Source organism: Sinocyclocheilus anshuiensis, unplaced genomic scaffold (assembly GCF_001515605.1).
Source record: "Sinocyclocheilus anshuiensis isolate Anshui unplaced genomic scaffold, SAMN03320099.WGS_v1.1 scaffold891, whole genome shotgun sequence".
Lineage (NCBI taxonomy): Eukaryota > Metazoa > Chordata > Actinopteri > Cypriniformes > Cyprinidae > Sinocyclocheilus > Sinocyclocheilus anshuiensis.
Window position 1 is genome coordinate 50,613 of NW_015546076.1, and position 19,848 is coordinate 70,460.

A 19,848-nucleotide genomic window follows, 5' to 3' on the forward strand; every position below is an offset into this window, starting at 1 on the left:
GGTGGAGATGTAACTGACACAGCTACTCGGGTCCTCCATTACAGCTTCTGATTATTTTTCACAGATTTCAACAATTATTCACTCCTTCTCGTGTAAAAATGGATTACATTCAAATGAATCCTAAGGAAAGACAAGATACATAACATAAAACAGTTTAGTTGATTGATAAATATGTATAATAGAATATATATATGACCTGAATGTCGATAAAAAAAAATATATATATATATACACAGTGGTGTGAAAAAGTGTTGGCCCCTTTCCTGATTTCTTATTTTTTTGCATGTTTGTCACACTTTAATGTTTCAGATCATCAAACAAATTTAAATATTACTCAAAGATAACACAAGTAAACACAACATGCAGTTTTTAAATGAAGGTTTTTATTATTAAGGGAAAACAAAATCCAAAACCACAGTTTTAACAGGGGGGCAAACACTTTTTCACACAGGGCCATGTAGTTTTGGATTTTGTTTTCCCTTAATAATAAAAACCTTCATTTAAAAACGGCATGTTGTGTTTACTTGTGTTATCTTTGACTAATATTTAAATTTGTTTGATGATCTGAAACATTAAAGTGTGACAAACATGCAAAAAAATAAGAAATCAGAAAGGGGGCCAACACTTTTTCACACCACTGTATATATATTACACATACACAGTATATATAATACTACTACTACTAAACATAATAATATTCACATTAATTCAGTTGGTTTCAGAAATCTTTTCTTCTCACCCTGAATGGCTCCTTTGACATTACACGTCAGCTTTTTGGCTTTGACTCTCCTCTAGTTTTTTGCTCTCTTCCGCTGAACCAGCTTCCTTTTCTCCAGTTTTCCAGGATCCTTGCCTACATCCAGATTAAGTGTTACATAATATTCCACTTTGAACAAATCTGAATTACATAAATTCAGTGATGAATGGTAATGTCTTTACTGCTTAATGAGAAGTGGATATTATGTCAGTACCTGGACTTTTTCATATACAGCCAGTAGGCCAGTCCTATCGCGAGAACTGCCAGCATCAGACCAACAACTATGCCAACAGCCAGTGTCGTCTGGTCAATGTACTCATCTTTCTGATCTGCACACAGAGATAAAACATTCAGAATAGGACATGGACAACTGGATGAGTACTTAAACCATTTAATAACTAAAACGCAAACAAGACACTGATGTTCAATTACAATATTTGTCAGGATGCTGGGCATCTCAGCACCTTTGTTTTAGTTTTCTTAAATACAGACGTATTCTTCTATCCTGTGCACACAAAGCATTTATTAAACTGATGAGTAAAGGCACTGTCCTCTCTTCCTGTGTAATGCAAAGCCGTACACAGATCAGACCTGATTGTATAACAGTTCAGTCAGTGTCTTACCTTGTTTGTCCATTGTCACGTCCTCAACAACTGTAATCAGATATAAAATCATATTAAGTTCCATTTGCTTTATATTCTCATGGAATGAAAAGCCCATTGCATACAGAACTGGAGAAACTGTATATATAAATGTGTAGATATATTCTAATAACAAAACGGATTAATGGACATTTGCATGTTAATTCTTGCTTTTTCTCAAATAACCCCAAATGAAACAGCAATGCATGTAAATATAGGAATCCAGAGGCTTACACTTGTGGTTGGTTTTATAATTAAACACTTTTGTTCTAATAACAAAATGGATTAATGGACATTTGCATGTTAATTCTCACTTTTTCCCCAAACAGCCCCAAATGAAACCATAATGCACATAAATACAGGAATCCAGATGCTTACAGCTGTGGTTGGTTTTATAATTAAACATTTGTCCAGGGTTAGCCAAAAGATTTCAGTCATGTAAAGTGAAAGCATGAGTTCAGAGTCAGAGAACAGACCAGCATCCCGACAAACAGAACAAAAGAAGAGAAGGAAAGGTGACCTCAAATAAAGATAGAGTTTTTATGTTGTCATGTTATATTAGCCAAGCTTAGAAGTTAATGCCAACCAAATCATTTAGACAAAACTTATAATTATTATTATTTTTTAAGTTTTATTAAATCTTAAAATGTTCAATTTTAAGGCCAAAACATAAAAGCTACTGTATTATTATAGTTAGTATAGTAACAATTTACAAAAAGGTTTCATTTAACATTAGTTAACATGATAACGATAACTAACAAAAATAAAGCATTTATTAATCTTAATTTTAACATTTACTAACACATTACTAAAATTAAAAAGTATGTTTTTTTTTACATTTTATTATTAACTATCATCAACAAATATCAGTAAATACTGTAACATATAAATGAGTCACTGTTGGTTAATTTTAGTTCATGCATTAACTAACAGGACCTCATTGACAAGTCTTACCATTATTATTTTTGATGTAAAGTAAATGCAAAACAAATAAACATGATCTTTGTGGGATGTGACTTGAATAGACATCTTTTCAGATGCCAACTACATTTGCAATAACAAATATTTTGTTCTTTAACAGTTTTGTCTTAATGATTTTAAAATTCTAAACAACTTAGAAAACTCTTGATGCATGAGGGTTCAGAAGTCAGAGAAGAGAGTGGAAAGAAGTTACTTACGTGCAGACACATTAATGCTCTTAATGTCAGAGCCCAAGACATTGGAGGCTGTGCAGGACACCGTGAGATTGCCCTTTGGATCGATAATGATGCTGTATGTGACTTTGCCATGCTCATAAGCACTCTCAGCCTGCAATTACAGCATGTAACATCCATTAAATGACATCAGACTTAAACATTACCGCTGTATTCATGGCTATTATGATGTGGCATATTTAAAACAATGATTTACCAAGTACAAGCTTTTTTGTAAAGGATTATAACCACCACTAGAGAGCGATATTGCTCTGTGCACAAGTAAATTCTCTTTTAGAGAAGCATGTGCTTAGACAAGACAGCAGACTGGACACAGGCAATGAGGTAATGCACTTCTGACAACTGATGATTTGCACTGACAGCTCAATTTGTACCAATAAAAACCACATGATACAGGAAGTATGTAAAAGCCTCATCATTTTTAATAGCTTCCTCTGTCCACACCCACTCAGGCACACTAGTGGTCTGGTGTGTTTGAATAGTGACCTCATCCTAGTGCTTAAGCAGGGGCGTAGATTACGCGGGGGACGTGTCCCCCCCACTTTTAATATCACGTAAATTCGTCCCCCGCACTTTTTCGGGCAAGTGTGTTCGCATAGAGGTTTTCAAGAGCCGGTGTGAATAAATATAGATTTAAATTCAAAGAGACAGTATAGTCTGTGCATGATCTGATGTTTTATTCGTTCTGTCCCCCTCACTTCTGAAATGATGGATACGCCCCTGGCTTAAAGATATGGGTAATATAGCCATTTTGTTTAACAACCTACATGTATGTTGTCACTGTGAGAACATCTTTATCAGCTCAAATGTGCTGCTGGCTCATTCGACATAAAAGAGTTTTACTCTTTCAGGTTCTTTCACTATTGAAAGCAGCAATAAACCCTGGAAGGTGAATTCAAAAAGAGCTCAGATGCTCAGAAAAGCCATAACAAAAGCTTTATGGAAGGCTCAGTATCAGGTTTTAATAAAAAATAAATAAAAATACTTAAAAATACATGTATGTTGTCACTGTGAGAACATCTTTATCAGCTCAATGTGCTGCTGGCTCATTCGACATAAAAGAGTTTTACTCTTTCAGGTTCTTTCACTATTGAAAGCAGCAATAAACCCTGGAAGGTGAATTCAAAAAGAGCTCAGATGCTCAGAAAAGCCATAACAAAAGCTTTATGGAAGGCTCAGTATCAGGTTTTAATAAAAAATAAATAAAAATACTTAAAAAGCCAAAGAAAGTCATTTTGTAGTTATCGGTAAAAGAGCAGAGAGGACTGTTACACAATACATTTGGTTAATACACAAAAATACTTAATTTTGCCTTGTCCCCCGGTGATATGCACTGAATAACATGAACACCTGGCAAATGGCCGTTTTTTTTTTTTTTTCAGGCAATTTAAGAAATATTACAGGCGTTTTTGTTTTTTTCTGTGCAAACAAAACATCCTTTCTTGGGAATATAATTTTTCATTGGTAAGAATTTCATAGGTTTTTCCTGTCCCCAATTTCACTTTATATCCTATTAGTCTTTTGTTAAAATCCTTTTAACTAATACAAGACAGCTCCCTAGTGACATAATCATCAACATCCTCATCCTGCTCCAGAAAGTCATTATTAGGTATTAGCATTGGCATGGATTTGATGAATTCTGTGATATGCATTTTGTGGTGTATTAGGCGATTTGTCTAATTCTAAAACATTTCATTCTGTTTGATGACAGAAGTCTATGACAATAAAAATATATAAATCTCAATTTCAAAAATTGGTGAAAATGTAATAATTTGAAAACCAACTAAAAGAAACACCACTGTTCAAAAGTATGTGGTCAGTATGTTTTGTGTGTGTTTATTTAATTCAGCAAGGATGCATTGCATTGATCAACCGTGACAATAATGAAATTTATAATATTATAAAAGATTTCCATTTCAAATTGGTCCTGTTCTGTGAATCCTGAAAAAAAAGTTTCCACAAAAAGATGAAGCAGCACAACTGTTTTCAACATTGATGATAAATGTTTCTTGAGCAGTAAATCATATAATTATTTTTGAAAGATCATGTGACACTGAAGACTGGAGTAATGACTGCTGAAAATTCAGCTTTGCATCACAGGAATAGATTACATTTTTTTAATATATTAAAACAGAAAACAGTTATTTAAATTGTAATAATACTTCACAATATTACGGTTTTCACTGTATTTTTGATCAAATACATGCAGCCTTGGTGAGCATAAGAGAAATGAAAAAAGCACTAAAAATAACTTTTTAAAGGTAGAGTACTTCATAATGTGGCAGATAGTTCAGACTTACACTTGTGCCATTGACACTCCACTGTACTGTGGGTTTTGGAGAGCCTTCAGCCACACATTTCAGGACCTTGGCCATGCCCTCACCACGCTCCTTGATCAGGTTCTTAATGACTGGAGGACCTGCGAAAACACTCATGCCATCAGCTATCAAAAATGTTTGTCCAAAACCTTTTCCTAAAGCATTTCTCTGATTTACAATGGTCTGGTCTTTTTGAAATGTGGTCAACTGTTAAAGCGGTTAAAAATCAAGCTTTATTAAATTATATACGAAATGCACTGCAAACTTACCTTCAACTACTAATTCAAATGTTCGCGTTTCCTTGAGGCCAGCCATGGAAACAACACACTCGTACATGCCAGAGTCTGAGTATGTCAACTTGTCAAACTTGGGAAGGCTATTCAGCTTGGCATTGCCCTAAAAGAGAGTTTCAGCATTTCAATAACTAGAAATTAACAAAAGTTTTCATTTTTAATAGGGACGAGCAATCATGAATGCCATGGTTTTCAAATGCCATATATTTTATAAAGAGACAGTTATTTTCTACCTTCTTCCAAGAAGTTTGTGCCGCTCCTGAAGCTTTAACATCTACAGTCACCTCTAAGCTCTCACCGAGTTTCTTAACAATTTTACCAGTGGTGCTAAGGACCACATCAAGATCTTTGAGGAAAGAGAAAGAGAGATGTTAGTCGTGTAAATTGTCCAAAAAAAAAAGTAAAACATCAGACCGCGTCTGGAGTATTTCCTTACATTCAACTGTGATGGGTACAGAAGCCGCAATATCCTCGTTGTCCACTAGTGAACATTTGTAATCTCCAGTGTTCTCCCGGGTGACATTGGTCAAGGTGTATGTGTTGGAGTCCACAGTCTTTTTCTCTCCCTACAGATAAAAAAGGCCAATTTAGCAGTGGTTTAAGTAGAAAAGCAGCCTTCATTTTTCTGACCAAAGGCGAAGGAACGGAGAGCAAAGTGAGTTACAGAGCAGACTTACATCGATGTAGAAGCTGTAGCTAGAGGGTGGAGGGTTTCCATCTGCTGTGCATTTGAGGGTCACATTGTCCCCTTCCTTAAAAGGACCCTGGGACACAACTTGGAGATTGACCTTCTCAGTAGGGTCTGTGGAGAGAGGGTGTGTGTAAAGCAGGGAGGGCAGCACAGAGAAGCCCTGCCAGAGCCCATGCAGATACGGGCACTTCAGAAAAGCTTCTTATGAGCCAGAAGAGGCCCTTCAGCTCAAGAGTTGAGGCTTTGAGAGTGCTTTCGTGGTGAGAACTGCTTTTGAGAGTTAGCAGTGGGGCTAGTACCTTCTCTATAACAGCCAGAGGCAAGACAAAACCCCATTCAACATCTAAATGCCCTGCTCCAGAAAAGCCAAATTACATATCTTATTTGGACGAAATTCAACGAGCCATTTGATTCTGATAAGGCCTCTTTTCTCATGGCTACTTCAGATGGGAAGAGAGTTATACTGAATAATCCTGTGAATTATGCTCAACATTAGACCATTAACCACTTCAGTTTTGAATACATTTGCTCTCAGTGACTTTGTTTGGAGTTGAATTATGGAGGAAAGTCGAAGTGTTAGGATTAAAAACTTGCTAAAATGGCCCAAACAGGAATAATGTTAATGTATTTCTATAAAGCAGTATAAGAAAGAAACTTACAGTTCACAGTGAAGACAAGAGGCGAGGAATCCATGTTAGCAGACCAGATGTGTTGAACCTGACAGGTGAACTTGGCATCAATGTCTCCCTTCACTGCTGTATACTCAAGGGTTGAAGTTGTCGTGGATAGTCTTGTCTCATCAACGTCCACATTTGTGTTGATTTTAATGGCTGTAAATCAACAGAAAAAGAAAACAATAAGGGAAATAAAATATAGTACCAAAGAAGAAAAATCTCTTTGATCATTTGGAACTAACTCTCACGCTGTTCCAAACCCATATGACTTTTTCTCATTTGAACACAGATGGAGAACATCTGAACCACTTCTATGATATTAATATGGTGCTTTTTCATCTTTCAAACTTTCATTAAAGTTTTTTGCAATTGCATGGAAAAGAGCTTAGAAAACAGTCTTGTCCTCTTTTCTTTTGTCATACAGATTTGGAACGAACTGAGGGCGAGTAAATGATGGCAGATAATTGGATGAACTATAATTTCCACCACATTTCACTCTACCTGCTCCATCAGTCATAAGTGGAGTTTTACTCTTGAACCATGTGATGTTGGCAGCTGGACTGGCACCTTCAGTACGACACTGCGCTAACTGATAAGACAAAAATCAAAACGGTTGCGAAAAAGAAAATGGATTATCAATGCAAATATTATGAGAGGAATTCCAAAGCACTGCATTTCATCATATTTTGTTGAGTTTTTAAATGCATATTCATGCTGTATTCACTGCAAATAACATTTCATTCTGTTCTCCTGTTTGTGTGTATATGATATATAAACCATAAATAAATTTCACACAACCTACCATAGTCGGTTTGCCGATTGCCATTGCAGTCGTTAGGTTTGTAATCTGAGGTTGCGATGGAACCTCTTAAAAAAAACAAAAAAAACAGGAAACTTTGTTGAAGAAAGTAGTTCATAAATGCATCCAACTATGAAAACGTTCTAGGTTTTTGGTCAGTGCTATTGTGTACAACGCTTACTGTAAATGGTCAGTTGAACAGGGTACTCTAAAATGTCTTCTTTCCACACCACCATGCAGGTGAAGGTTCTCTGATCGGCCATGGTCACTTGTGTGATGATGAGGCCGAAATCTTTTTTAATGCTGACTCTGTTCTTGTAATTGACATCAGCTGAAATAGTGGCATTCTGATCCAGTTGTTTCACCAGTATGTTGCCATCTTTGTCCTGTTGTGCAAATAAAGCATGTTTAACAAAGACAATTACGCCATTCATACGATGACATTTCCGTTTAAGTGTAAACACTGTGGCTCTGTTGCGCTCTCAAAATGTTTCAGCCAATTTTTGGGGGGTTCTAGCCATTTAGCTAGGAAAAAGTAGTTTGTCTGAACAATAGCAGAGGGAGAAGTGGTAGTAGTTTTGGGGAAACCTTTTTGGAAATAGTTGCGATTTTTTCAAATTCTGGTAAAATTTCACACTGCTGGTTTAAAATGGCCAAAAATAAATAAAAAGAGTGAACCTCAAACTTACATATTTCCATTTAACTAATGTGACATCTGATTCCTTGAATTGCCCTTTGTTGCATGGGATTTCAATGGGGTCTCCATACTTGCTGGTGAGAGTTTCCAAACCACTCACTAAAATGCACAATAAAAAACAATCACTGTAAATATAATGTGCTTGTGAAAACATCCTGTAAAGGTAACATGCGATACATAGCAGACAAAACCGAAAGTAAACATTTTTTAATACATGTGTGTACACATTCTCATCATATTGTTATAGGTTTGTTTTTTGCAATTACATTTTTGATTGAAACTTAAGTGGGTGTTTGCGGTAGCTTTTTATTCTGACCCTCAATATTTTAATATTATTTGAATTATCAATTTTGCCTGGCTGATTTAATATTCAAATTCCAAGCACTCATGTTTGTTAAAGTACAAGAGTCTGTACTTTACTGATAAACAGTCACTAAGTACTAAAAGAAATTTAGTATTTGTGATAGTTTAATGATATGGACAGGTAATGAAACTTAAACTCGTGTTCATACATTTTTAATCTAGATTTTTTAATAGGTGCTTATAGGGAGAAAAAAGCTACCATTTTCTGTGCCAGTCTCATTTTTAATGCATGACTCATTACACGTGAATTTGACATGAGCTTCACCTGAAACTAAATATTCAAATTTCAAAAAAGGCTCTCAATCCAATTTCTAGACAAGCACCAAAGCCAGTTAAACTGGTTGTTGTGTCACAGCTGCATTTCTGAGAAAGGGACGTCAACAGCTGGGATGGATAACCATCAGTAGAAAGCCTGATAATTGTAGTATGAGATAAGATTGAGACACAAAACTGAATCCTTTCGACAAAATTCCACCGAAACGTATCAAGAATCTTAATGCTTGACTGAGCCAACTTATTTCGGATTTTAAAACAGAGAAATCTCTGGCTGTTGTGACATGTTTAATGGGAAAAAAATAATATACTATAAGCTGCGAAAGAATTAGCTAGCATTGCTACCAATGACGATTATAGAGCTATTTCTAGCATTTTGTATAAGTAAACAATAATTCTCCAAATAGTGACAGTATATAATTTTACTATTCATTATATATTATAGTATTTAATCGTATTTTGAATTAGCCGTTATATTGTTTTTATTTTTAGTAATGTTATGTGCTTGTTGATTTTTATTAGGTTCTCTTATATTACTACTTAGCTTTAATTTTATTTCAGTTTTAGTTTAGTAATTTCATTACTTATTTTATATCAGCTTTATTTCAATTAACGAAAATTATTTTTAATCATTTTAGTTGTCAATAACGTCACTGCCAAAAACAAAAATTAAATTTTTAAACCCAAAATTAATCTGTAGCAGCTTGTTTTTATTTATAATCTTCCATCTCAGGTCCAGAAAAACAAAATGCATAGTAAAAAACACTTCTCAGTGTACAGGTTCATTAAGGTTCAGATGAGCCCACTGGGAGAGAACAGAATGTGCTCAAAGCCAAAGCTCACTGCAGTCAGTGGAGCATGGTCCTGTTAATAGCCCTTTACCTGTAAGGACTCATAAAACTGGATTTAGTTCCTGGCCATGTTTGCAAAAAGGAGGACATACATATGCTAAAAATTGATATACTGCTAATCCTCTTTGCATCACCTGGATGGTCATTTTGGAAGTTAACATACATGTTACCAATATGGACCATTATTACAAGTATTCTTTGGAATACTTCATTCATGGCCACTAAAATGTCACCATTGTATCTGGTAACTATGTATCACTCTTTTCTCCTCACAAAATAAATTAACTCAAAACAACATTTTGTCCATTTTTATGTCCGTTTATTTGGCGAGTAGCCATATATTAAGTGAGAACTGAGAACATCAAAAATAAACCCCTTCAGAATGAAACAAGAGCTTATTGAACCATAATTTTGTCACCAACTGGCTGTATATTATCCCTTAAATGTAACAGAATATTTCTGGATCCAACTGGATGATCTACCCCATAAGATTTCTGTCTAACAGCTGTCTGTTTTTCGCATGACTTATAACATGCTGTCTTGCTGGTGACACTGGAGCATTAGTAGTAGTAGTAGTAGTAGCAAGAAAGCAAACAGACGCCAGCTGACATACTAAAAGAGAAAAGGATCAAGTGTCAGTGTGCCCTCAGAGCTTCCAAACCAGCACCAGGTGAAGTAAACAAATGACACTGCCCCCCCAAACCCCTCATGCCCCTGCTCTGTTTCATGCTGCTGAAGAAGCTTCTTCATGCACCTGTTGTTAAAACACTCTACTGGAAACACTCTTGATGGAAAACATCCCACAGCCACAGTTTGGTGTCAATATGCCAAAGCATTGCAGAGATACAGCCTCAAGTGTCATTTTGGCATCATGCCTCAAATTCGTTGCTGTGGTATGCGAAAACGGTTTTGTCGATCAACACAATTTATAACTTTTTGTTAGCATGGTCTGAAGATGATACGATTCGATTTTGGTGAAAATCAGACCAACAGTCTAGAAGTTCGAAAAAGTAGGTTTTTAAAGAAAATATAAATGGCAGGAAGTTTGGCTGACTATGGCAACATTGGCATCACTGTTCTCAGCATGACCCAAGGAGTCTATTAATACCAGTCTTACTACAATAGGCAAAATTCACAGAAAGCTATTAGCATTTATTTGAAAATTATAACTTTTGACCACAAGGTGGCACTGTCAAAACCTTTTGAGTACTTTCAGGTCATGGTCTTGATGGTACATACAAAGTTTCGTAATGGTACACGAATGCATTCGGAAAATATTGCATTTTATATCATAATACTCTATTGTAGTCAATGGCAATTTCATGTTTTGTTCAATTATAGAGCCACCAAGAGGCACAATCCCACCAAATTTTTATGTGTCCTTAGAGTGTGCTCATATATGCGTCAAATTTGGTGAAAATATCTCATTTCGTTTTGGAGTTATAGACATTTTTATATATGAGAAGAGAAAAAATGACTGATGGCCAACTTTGTTTGCATTTTTTTGCCACTTACTATCAAAATTTTGGCAATTGGGCATTATAGTTTATCCGGCACACTATGTTTTCGAGTTTCATGTCGATCTGAGTAACGGTTTCTAAGATATTGGCAAATGTTTTTTTAAGCACTAAAATGCAATGTTGCACAAACCATAAGGCAAAACCTGGCATGTTTGGTATTGCTGGACTAGGCAAGGATTCTAAAAAGGTGACTCCCAAGAAAATAAGTCGACCACACCCAAAGTTATAAGCATGTGAATATTTGATTTTACCACTAGGTGGGGCTGGCTCAAAACTTCTCAGGCTCCTTTAGGGCATCGTGCAGTTGACCCATACCAAGTTTCGTAACGACACGCTAATGCGTTCATAAAATACAGTATTTTAGTACAAATTTCAAAATGGCTGATGGCCAAAATGGCCCTGGATCTACTGAGACCAATTTTATGATTTTTGGGCAAACCGTTCAGGAGTTAAGCAAAAACAGACATTTTTTCTATCTCCGGACCACTGGCGCTGTGCTAAAACAGCAGGTAACCTGAGGTCATGCTTGTGATAACACACACCAAGTTTGGTCCGAATATACCAAACCGTTGCGGAGATATAGCCTCACATCCATTTTTACTTGTTCTTCGTCAAATTCGTTCGCACTTTATTCGAGAATGGTTTGACTAATCTACTTGAATTCCATAAATTTTTGCCAGCATGGTCTTAAGTAATCTGAGCCAATTTTGGTGAAAATCAGACAAACCATCTAGGACGAGTTCGAAAAAGTAGGTTTTTCGAACTATATAGTGAAAAAACTAGACCTTACAATTTTTAAATTTTTGTGTCATTTTGACTCGCCATGAGCCAAGGATTCTGAGGGAAAAAATATTTGTCTTCTAGACCTTATGGTTCAAATGTTATTAGCATAAACATAAGTGAAACTTTTGACAAGTGGTAGCGCTAGAGAGTTTGAGTTAGAGACACCAAATTTGCTGTGGTTAATGATGAGACTGTCCTCTATCAGTGTGCCAAATTTCACAACTTTCCCGCAAGCGATTCTATGGGCTGCCATAAACTCAAGAGCGGAAGAAAAGGAAGAAGAATCCTAATGGATACAATAGGTGCCTACGCTCCTTCGGTGCTTGGCCCCTAATTATAATAATATAACCATGAAAAATTCATAATATAATTGAGGAAAAATATAATTCAATTGTAAACATTTTTATCGTGGCTTCAGACTTATGGATCTTACCTTGTATCTGATGGTTTACCTGACAATTATAAAGAAATATTCAAATTTCGACTGAAAATTGTCGTCATTTTTCAACAACAACTCACTTTGTTAGCACACAAACTGAATGCCACAGAAGGCTCAAAGGAATATAAAGGGTGAATAGGTTCAAAACTGCTCTCACAGGCAGAGAGGATGTTTGCAAACCATTAACCTGAGGATGAGTCGGTTAAGTGATTGTGTGACCGATAAGGACAGCCCATCACAATGGTGAATATCCCAGAAACAGACATGCAGGATAGGGGTGGGCGATATGAGCTCAAATTCATATCACGATATTTTTCACTGTCCAGGCGATATCGATATTATATTGCGATATGAGAAAAAAAAATTAGGCAAAATATTTTAACCTTATATAACTAGAAAAAGTGAAGGATTGGACATAGACCTGAAAAGTCTTTTTTAAAGTGCAAACGTGCAACATGAGGTAGGCCTGTATGAATTAAATTAAATATTGTGTGTTTGAGTTGGCCAGTGGTTTCCAACGTTTTTCTGCCGGGCCTCCCTTTTGTAGAGAAAAATATTTAAGCACCCCCACCCCCTTTTTTTTTTTTTTTTGTCAGTGCCACCGCCTCCAAGCCATATGACATAACGGGTTTTACACTGTAATATTGTGAAATATTGTCAATTTAAATGATCTATTTTAATGTTTTAACTAGTAGGGATGCACCGAAATGAAAATTCTTGGCCGAAGCCGAACAAAATTAAACACTGGGCCGAAGGCTGAAGGCCGAATACCGAACACGGTTTTTCACCCATTTTGCCAATTTTTTCACCATTGCATAAATTAAATAGCCAAAATGTGCTTTTTACTGTTTTGTCTTGCTTTTCAAAGAAAAAAATAATTTACAAAACAACAATTTAAAAATATTTACTTAACACTGAACATTTTTTAGCATTCTAGCAGACATTATACCAATAAAACACAACTTAACTTAAAATTAATAAGTTAGTAAAATAATATTTTTTGGCCATTTTTTAGACCCCCTTCTTAAATCAGGCATGTATTTTTTACTGTACAAATAAATGCAGCCTTGATGAGCAGAAAAGACTTATTTTAAAACATTAGAAAATATTATAGATCCTAGTCTAAACACTATGTGTAAATGTTACAATAAATGTATTAATAGAGCTGTTGTAATTATTATTTTCATTATTATTTTATTTTTTTTATTTTATTTTACAGAACAACAGTAAAATTACAATAACATTTATTAATGTTGATGGAGTTCTTGCTTTTTCTCAACTTTTATTTTGGCAGAAACCCGCAGGAAGACCTCAGTGCTTCTTTTTGTTGACAAATGATTCTCATTACGAATTTGGGAAGACGTTTGTTGCACGTATCGCATTGTCACATGCCTTGTAAAAATTCATAAAATTTTTACTGAGCAGCTGACGAGTAACACAGTTTCAGCGCAGATTCCCTCGCGCTTTGGACTTTGAACCCTACCGCCGCGAGCTCGTGCAGCGCTGTTTGAACACATGCAATTCCTGCGTGTATTAGAAAACAAAACATTCTGCAGTTTATTTAATTGTTTAAGGGCATTTCGTGATTTTAATCATCATACAGTAACCAGCAACAACCACCCTTCCTCTTCTCATCAAAGACATGCGATGCAGGCAGCTGACGAGTAACAGTTTCAGCGCAGATTTCCCTCGCGCTTTGGTCTTTGAACCCTACCGCCGCGAGCTTGTGCAGCGCTGTTTGAACACATGCAATTCCTTCGTGTATTAGAAAACATAACATTATGCAGTTTATTTAATTGTTTAAGGGTATTTCGCCATTTTAATCATCATACAGTAACCAGCAACAACCACCCTTCCTCTTCTCGTCGAAGACATGCAGTACTAAACAGTCTCTCGCTGTCGGTCCTTGTAATGATTTTTGCGTTTTTCTCGGACAGCTGTTTCCACACTGCCGTCATGTTTGCTGCATTAGCGCGCGCCTCTATTTGATCGCGTCACGTCATTGTTCGGTACAATTTATTCGGTCTTTTCGCGGAATAATTTCGGTTGCCGAGCATTCGGTGCATCCCTAGTTTTAACATATAGACTACCATATTCCTGTGATGAAAGCTAAATTTTCAGCATCATTTCTCCAGTCTTCAGTGTCACATGATCCTTCAGAAATCATTCTAATATGCTGATTTTCTGCTCAGTAACCACTTCTGATTATTATCAATGTTGTAAACGTTTGTGCTGCTTCATATTTTTGAGGAAACTATTTTTTCACGATTCTCTTATTAATATTAGAAATGGTCCTTTGTGTCAGAGCGCTGGAGTTCGTCAGAAATAGAACGGGGCATCAGTTTACTTTTATGGATTGATTTGTCGTGTCTCACTGCATCCACAGCAGAGAACATCACTGGGTTCTATTTGTTTTTGTCACATCGCGCCGCTCGCGTCTGGTGTAGACACGTTATTTTGGTATTTGTAAATCTTAAATATATTCATAATCTGCTTTTCGTTTACCTGGCACTGGAAGTCCTTTCACAAACTTGTAACTTATGCATATTTCTACATGGCTCCCTGCAATATAACTCTGATTCTTCAATCACGCCATCTAGTGGTCTGTTATTGATACAACCACAACTGCTACAACTGATAACGGAGCGCTCAAGCGGGTACTGCGAGTCATGTTGAGTCATGTTCATTAAAATATGTCAAATTAATATTTTACGCTCAATTATTTACTTATCAGGCAAGTGGAAATTAGCCGGAAATTACGTAGTGTAGTCTATCACCCTGCAGAGGTTTATTTTGCAAAATAATCTGCTGAAATAATCCTCAGTTTGGGAACCACTGGAGTAGGCGATTTGTGCTCTATTAATTTGGTCTGTTACGATGCTCTATGCGTTTGATTACTAATGCCTGTGTAGTACTGTGTTGCACACAGAGGACAAAAACGTTCAGCCTCGACTCTTTATCGTCATGCGTGTTAAAATTTGCAAAGCGTACCAAATTGAACAAAACTATATAAATGCAACATTTTAATTCATGAATATATAACTGTATCCACGATACAGCAAATTCCATATCGTGGAACAACATAATACCGGTAGTCACTTTCATACCAGTATAGTGTCCACCCCTAATGCAGGAATTGATTTGGAGCCTGCCTTATTACACCAAATGTCCTCCTTTACTCACTCCAACCTGCAGGAGCCATTAGGCTTCCTTGAAAATGCCATAAATTAAGTCTACGACGGGTCTGAAATTGCTCTCAAAACAAAAATCAAGCAGGTTGGACTCATAAGTGATAAGTGCACTCAGAAATCACATCCATTAAGTTCTAAATTATGTATTTGATTGCAGGGGCCCCCGCCCCGGGGACCTTAAAGAATGTCTGTGTCTGACAGCAAATCATGGCAGATTAAATACTGACACAGAGGATTCACCAACAGCCCCTATTCGTGAGCAGCTATTAAACTAAATTGAGAACTATTAACAAAATACAGCCAAACAGTTTCCATGGAGGTCCATTAACCCCAAAATCAATTTATAGCTGAAGGGTATGACAGACTGTTCATTCTGCTGCAGCTGCAGAATATAAGTCTATAAGTGTCCATAATAAAGGAAAGGAAAAATCTTTTAAAATGTAGTATAAAATGTATGCAAAGTTCTTAATGTACTTTTTGTATTCATGGTGGTTTCCCCCCCAAAAAAAACTCCAAAATGTCATGTGGTGAAACTAAGTAAACATCTTCCTTAGACCTTGAATACATAAAAGCACATAATTAAATCATTGTTTTAAAATGTTTTAAAATATGTTATATACAAAAAAAAACCTGTTAAAAAGTTTTACAAATATTTTTAAAGTAAAAGAATTATTTACAATATAAAATTATTAATTCACAGTTTATATGAAGTTGCACCACATGACATTTTACAATCAGAATTAACCTTAGTTTCTCATAAAAAGGTCAAATTATCTGATTATCTTTCATGTTTATTTTTTCATGACTTTAAATAATATTTTTCAAATATGAATAATCTGTAATCAGTTTAGTATTTTCTCTAAAAAAAAATTAATAAAAAAAAATAAAAAAGGTTAAACTGCTTTAATTACTAATTACTACAAATCTTCCTTACCATTTTATTAAGGCTTTTTTCTTTATTATGACATCAAAACATTTTAATTTTATGCCCCAAAAAATTTTTAAAATGAATTTGAATTCAGATATTAAAAACATGCCAATCATAAAAGAGGTGTCAATGTATTTGTGAACTGCATTCAAGTATTTTTGAATAAATTATTAGATAGCACAAATAAGAAAGTTATGAGTTACAACCTGCTAACAATTAAGAAATTTAGGTCAAAACTGTTGCAGCAAGTCGCCAAGTTCATCTAGGTTATCAGTTAACCAAGGCATAAACGTACTTAGATATGCATGATACTCTGTGTAAAATTAACAGACACTTTAAAATGTAAAACTAATGAGCATGTTGTGGCAGTCAAAAAGTCTTGACTTCAGATCTTCACAATTTATGTTCAAGCAATTAGACTCAGAAGCTTTGTGTGGGCTTTGATTAACAGCATTCTTAACATCAAAGTTGTTCTGTTGAACATATATTCTCAAAGCATTTCACAAGACAGCGAGGTGTCTCATATTTTTGCATAGACAGAGACAGTGCCTTTATCTCCCTGCTCCCAGATGCCTCGGGGCTTCACACATTTGCATTCCACAGGATCCTGCAGGGCCCCTTCTGTTCATAACATCAGCGTTTGCTTGCAGCCACTGAGATAATCAAATTTGGTGCCAAAACACAGAGGTCAGCGAGCTTGTATTGAGAGTTAAATAAGCTCTTTCTCCGGGCTGGGCTCTGAAAGGGCCACCTCCCACGTTGTTAGAGGGCCCATAACAATTCGGCCCCGTATACAGACCACCTTTGGCTGTGTAAACAAAAGCAGAGCAAATATTGATTTCAGAAAGCATGGCTGGTGGGTGTGTGATATGCAATGGTTAACTCCCCTCTGCAGGGAGAGAAACAACAAAAAATAGACAGCGGAACTTAGGGAGTACGAGCTCAAGGTCTTTTCTATCGTAGTGATTAAATCTCATGAATTATGTTAGGTTTAAAACTCCCTGACATGATAGTATATCACTACTATGAGCCGGATCTCTGTTTTTCTCCACTATGATGCTGTGATACAAAAGAGCAGATCTGTTTCACATTCCTGTGTAGTTCAGGGACTGGCCTGGTCTGTAAAAAAAAAGGTCACAAGGGTCCTTAACTGTCTCCTGCTTCATGATTCCTGTAGCCTAGGGGTCTACATCTGCAGAAAGCTACCTAGAGAAGAGCTTAAATGCAATTTATATGCTGCAGACTTTGAAGGAACTTCATGAAAGTAACATTTTAAACAATAGATTGAATAGAATAATGGTATTTGTTGATGAACTACCAGAGCAGAGACCGTTTCGCTCATATATTAGAGAGGACACGATCCTATTAGCTGCTGGCAAGGAAAAGATCTTCTTTAGATGAAAGTCATCATCATCATAAACGTATAACTTTAACTGACCCGCATACTCAGGAATTGGAAGCCACAATACCCTAATTAACCTCTTATGCTCCTTGACGTTACTTAAACCTCAAATTTAAACCATGCTGATGTTGACAACAACACTAGAAATCTGTGCCATTTTGGAAAGTCACCAGGTATGTCTCTCATGTTGACAGAGAGCACAGACATCTGGGACAGGTGCGGTTGCGGTTCGCTATGACTTGTGCAGGCTTGCCAGCTCAAAACAGACGACATCAAAGTTCCCACAAAAGAAAGAAAACTAAAGAGAAGTTTATTCTCCTTTTCTAAAGCCAACTTCAAAGTTATGATGTCAAAGGATTATGTGAACGAGACAGAAGTGCAGAGAAAAGGAAACATTTCCAAAGAAACACAATCAAAGCGCCAGTCTTTTTACTATCAGTATGTGTTATCCCGTGTCACGTTATAGTGGGGGGTCATTAAACAACTGACTTTTGAACTGAAAGATGTTTGTCATTAAATTCAGTGTGAATTGCTCTTTGCAACCCACTTTATTTCTGTAATCAGATTCTGCTCCGATTCAGGATTAATCAGATTCTGCTCCGATTCAGGATTAATCAGATTCTGCTCCGATTCAGGATTGATCAGATTATACAAGATGATAAAGTGCAAACAGTCTTTTTCTTTGGAATAACATGCACCAAATAATTCACAATAAGACCAGGAATGTGTGGAGAAGAAAGTAAATAATGTTGACTTCCCATCTTGACTTTGGGCAGGAATCTCTAAACCTTAACGGTTTCCTGGCATCAGTTGATGCTCACGCTGATATACAGTACAAAAGCACTCCTGCTTGTACCAAACTGCTTTTTTAACTGATAAATAAATTAATAAATATTATGCGGAAATTACAAAATATATTCAAATTGTCCACTTGATAACAAACGGGTACAAATCTGATCAAATAATAAAATAATAAAATCTCAGATCAGAAGGGCCATCAATTTTAAGGCCAGGCTATCATTGCAAACTAGGAATGTAACGATTCACTCAACTCGCGATTCGATTCGATTCACAATTCGATTTTCTCAATTTTTTTTAACAAAATTAAATTGAAGACATTACACAGTAAATGAAAAGGTTTCGTTTTATTTAGGCTGTTGCTGCACGTTTATTTGTGAAATTTAAATATAACAAAACTAAATTGAAATTTTAAAACAAACCCCAAATCAAACAAGTTACACAAATAAAAGAAATCTCTTAATATGAACAAACTAAGGCTTTGTCTGTGCTCTTTCCATTTAAAATGAGAGGCAACCACTGGATTTTAATCATGATCCAAACAAAGATGCAGCATGAGTAGTTTTTAATCTAAATTAGACTGTATAATTTAGAAATTTAAAGCAAAAACAGAATGGTCTGACTTTAGTTTTGTGAAACTATACTACATAAAACATATCTGAACGAAACAGCAGATGAGCTGAATGAGACCATAGACTGTATAAAAACATGGACGTAGTGTCCGTGACATCACCCGTAGGTTCCTGAAGAGCATTTTTGAAGCTCAAAGTTGGCAGAGCCAGCCGTCGCCATCTTGGCAGCGCGTCACTGCGCGTCACTCCCGGATAATTGAAAATGGGCAAAAAGGTGGGAGCTGGTTGCTGAAACCACACCCACCTAGCTCGACGGTGGTGACAGCAGCGGCAATCCACCTGTCAATCAAGTGGCCACGCCCTTAATTATGCAGAACTTTCTAAGGCTTAATATAATTTAAACGGATGAGTTATAAAAAAAATCCACCCCCCTCACAGTTGTCATGAAGGGCAAAACTAGCTATATATACCAAAAGAATTTTTTGAACCAGGCTGTAAACGTTTTTTTCTGCTGTAAAGTTGGGCATTTTAACATGGGGAGTCAATGGGATTGACTCTCTTTTGCAGTCAGCCTCTAGCGGCCAGTTGATGAATTACAGTTTAAGTCACTTCCGTGTTGGCTTCACGAGAGAGAGCGGGAGGTT

General features: G+C 36.2%; 1 protein-coding gene across 2 annotated transcripts in view; it reads right to left on the bottom strand.

Moving 5' to 3' along the window:
- Positions 1-80: 80 nt before the first annotated feature.
- Positions 81-19,848, bottom strand: part of LOC107699891 (CD166 antigen homolog A-like) — a 27,789-nt gene continuing 8,021 nt past the window's right edge. Inside the window, exons 2-16 of one of the 2 annotated variants that reach the window (XM_016501317.1) lie at positions 8,077-8,183; positions 7,569-7,773; positions 7,391-7,455; positions 7,090-7,177; positions 6,574-6,744; positions 5,901-6,025; positions 5,660-5,789; positions 5,457-5,569; positions 5,200-5,326; positions 4,913-5,031; positions 2,577-2,706; positions 1,381-1,410; positions 972-1,086; positions 740-853; positions 81-120 (exon numbers count right to left, since the gene is read on the bottom strand). In XM_016501317.1, coding sequence (XP_016356803.1) covers positions 760-853; positions 972-1,086; positions 1,381-1,410; positions 2,577-2,706; positions 4,913-5,031; positions 5,200-5,326; positions 5,457-5,569; positions 5,660-5,789; positions 5,901-6,025; positions 6,574-6,744; positions 7,090-7,177; positions 7,391-7,455; positions 7,569-7,773; positions 8,077-8,183 — 1,619 coding nt within the window. In that variant the 3' untranslated portion in view covers positions 81-120; positions 740-759. Of the gene's footprint in view, positions 121-739; positions 854-971; positions 1,087-1,380; positions 1,411-2,576; positions 2,707-4,429; positions 4,554-4,912; positions 5,032-5,199; positions 5,327-5,456; positions 5,570-5,659; positions 5,790-5,900; positions 6,026-6,573; positions 6,745-7,089; positions 7,178-7,390; positions 7,456-7,568; positions 7,774-8,076; positions 8,184-19,848 lie in introns of those variants that run through there. The other variant, XM_016501318.1, reaches the window with a different exon arrangement.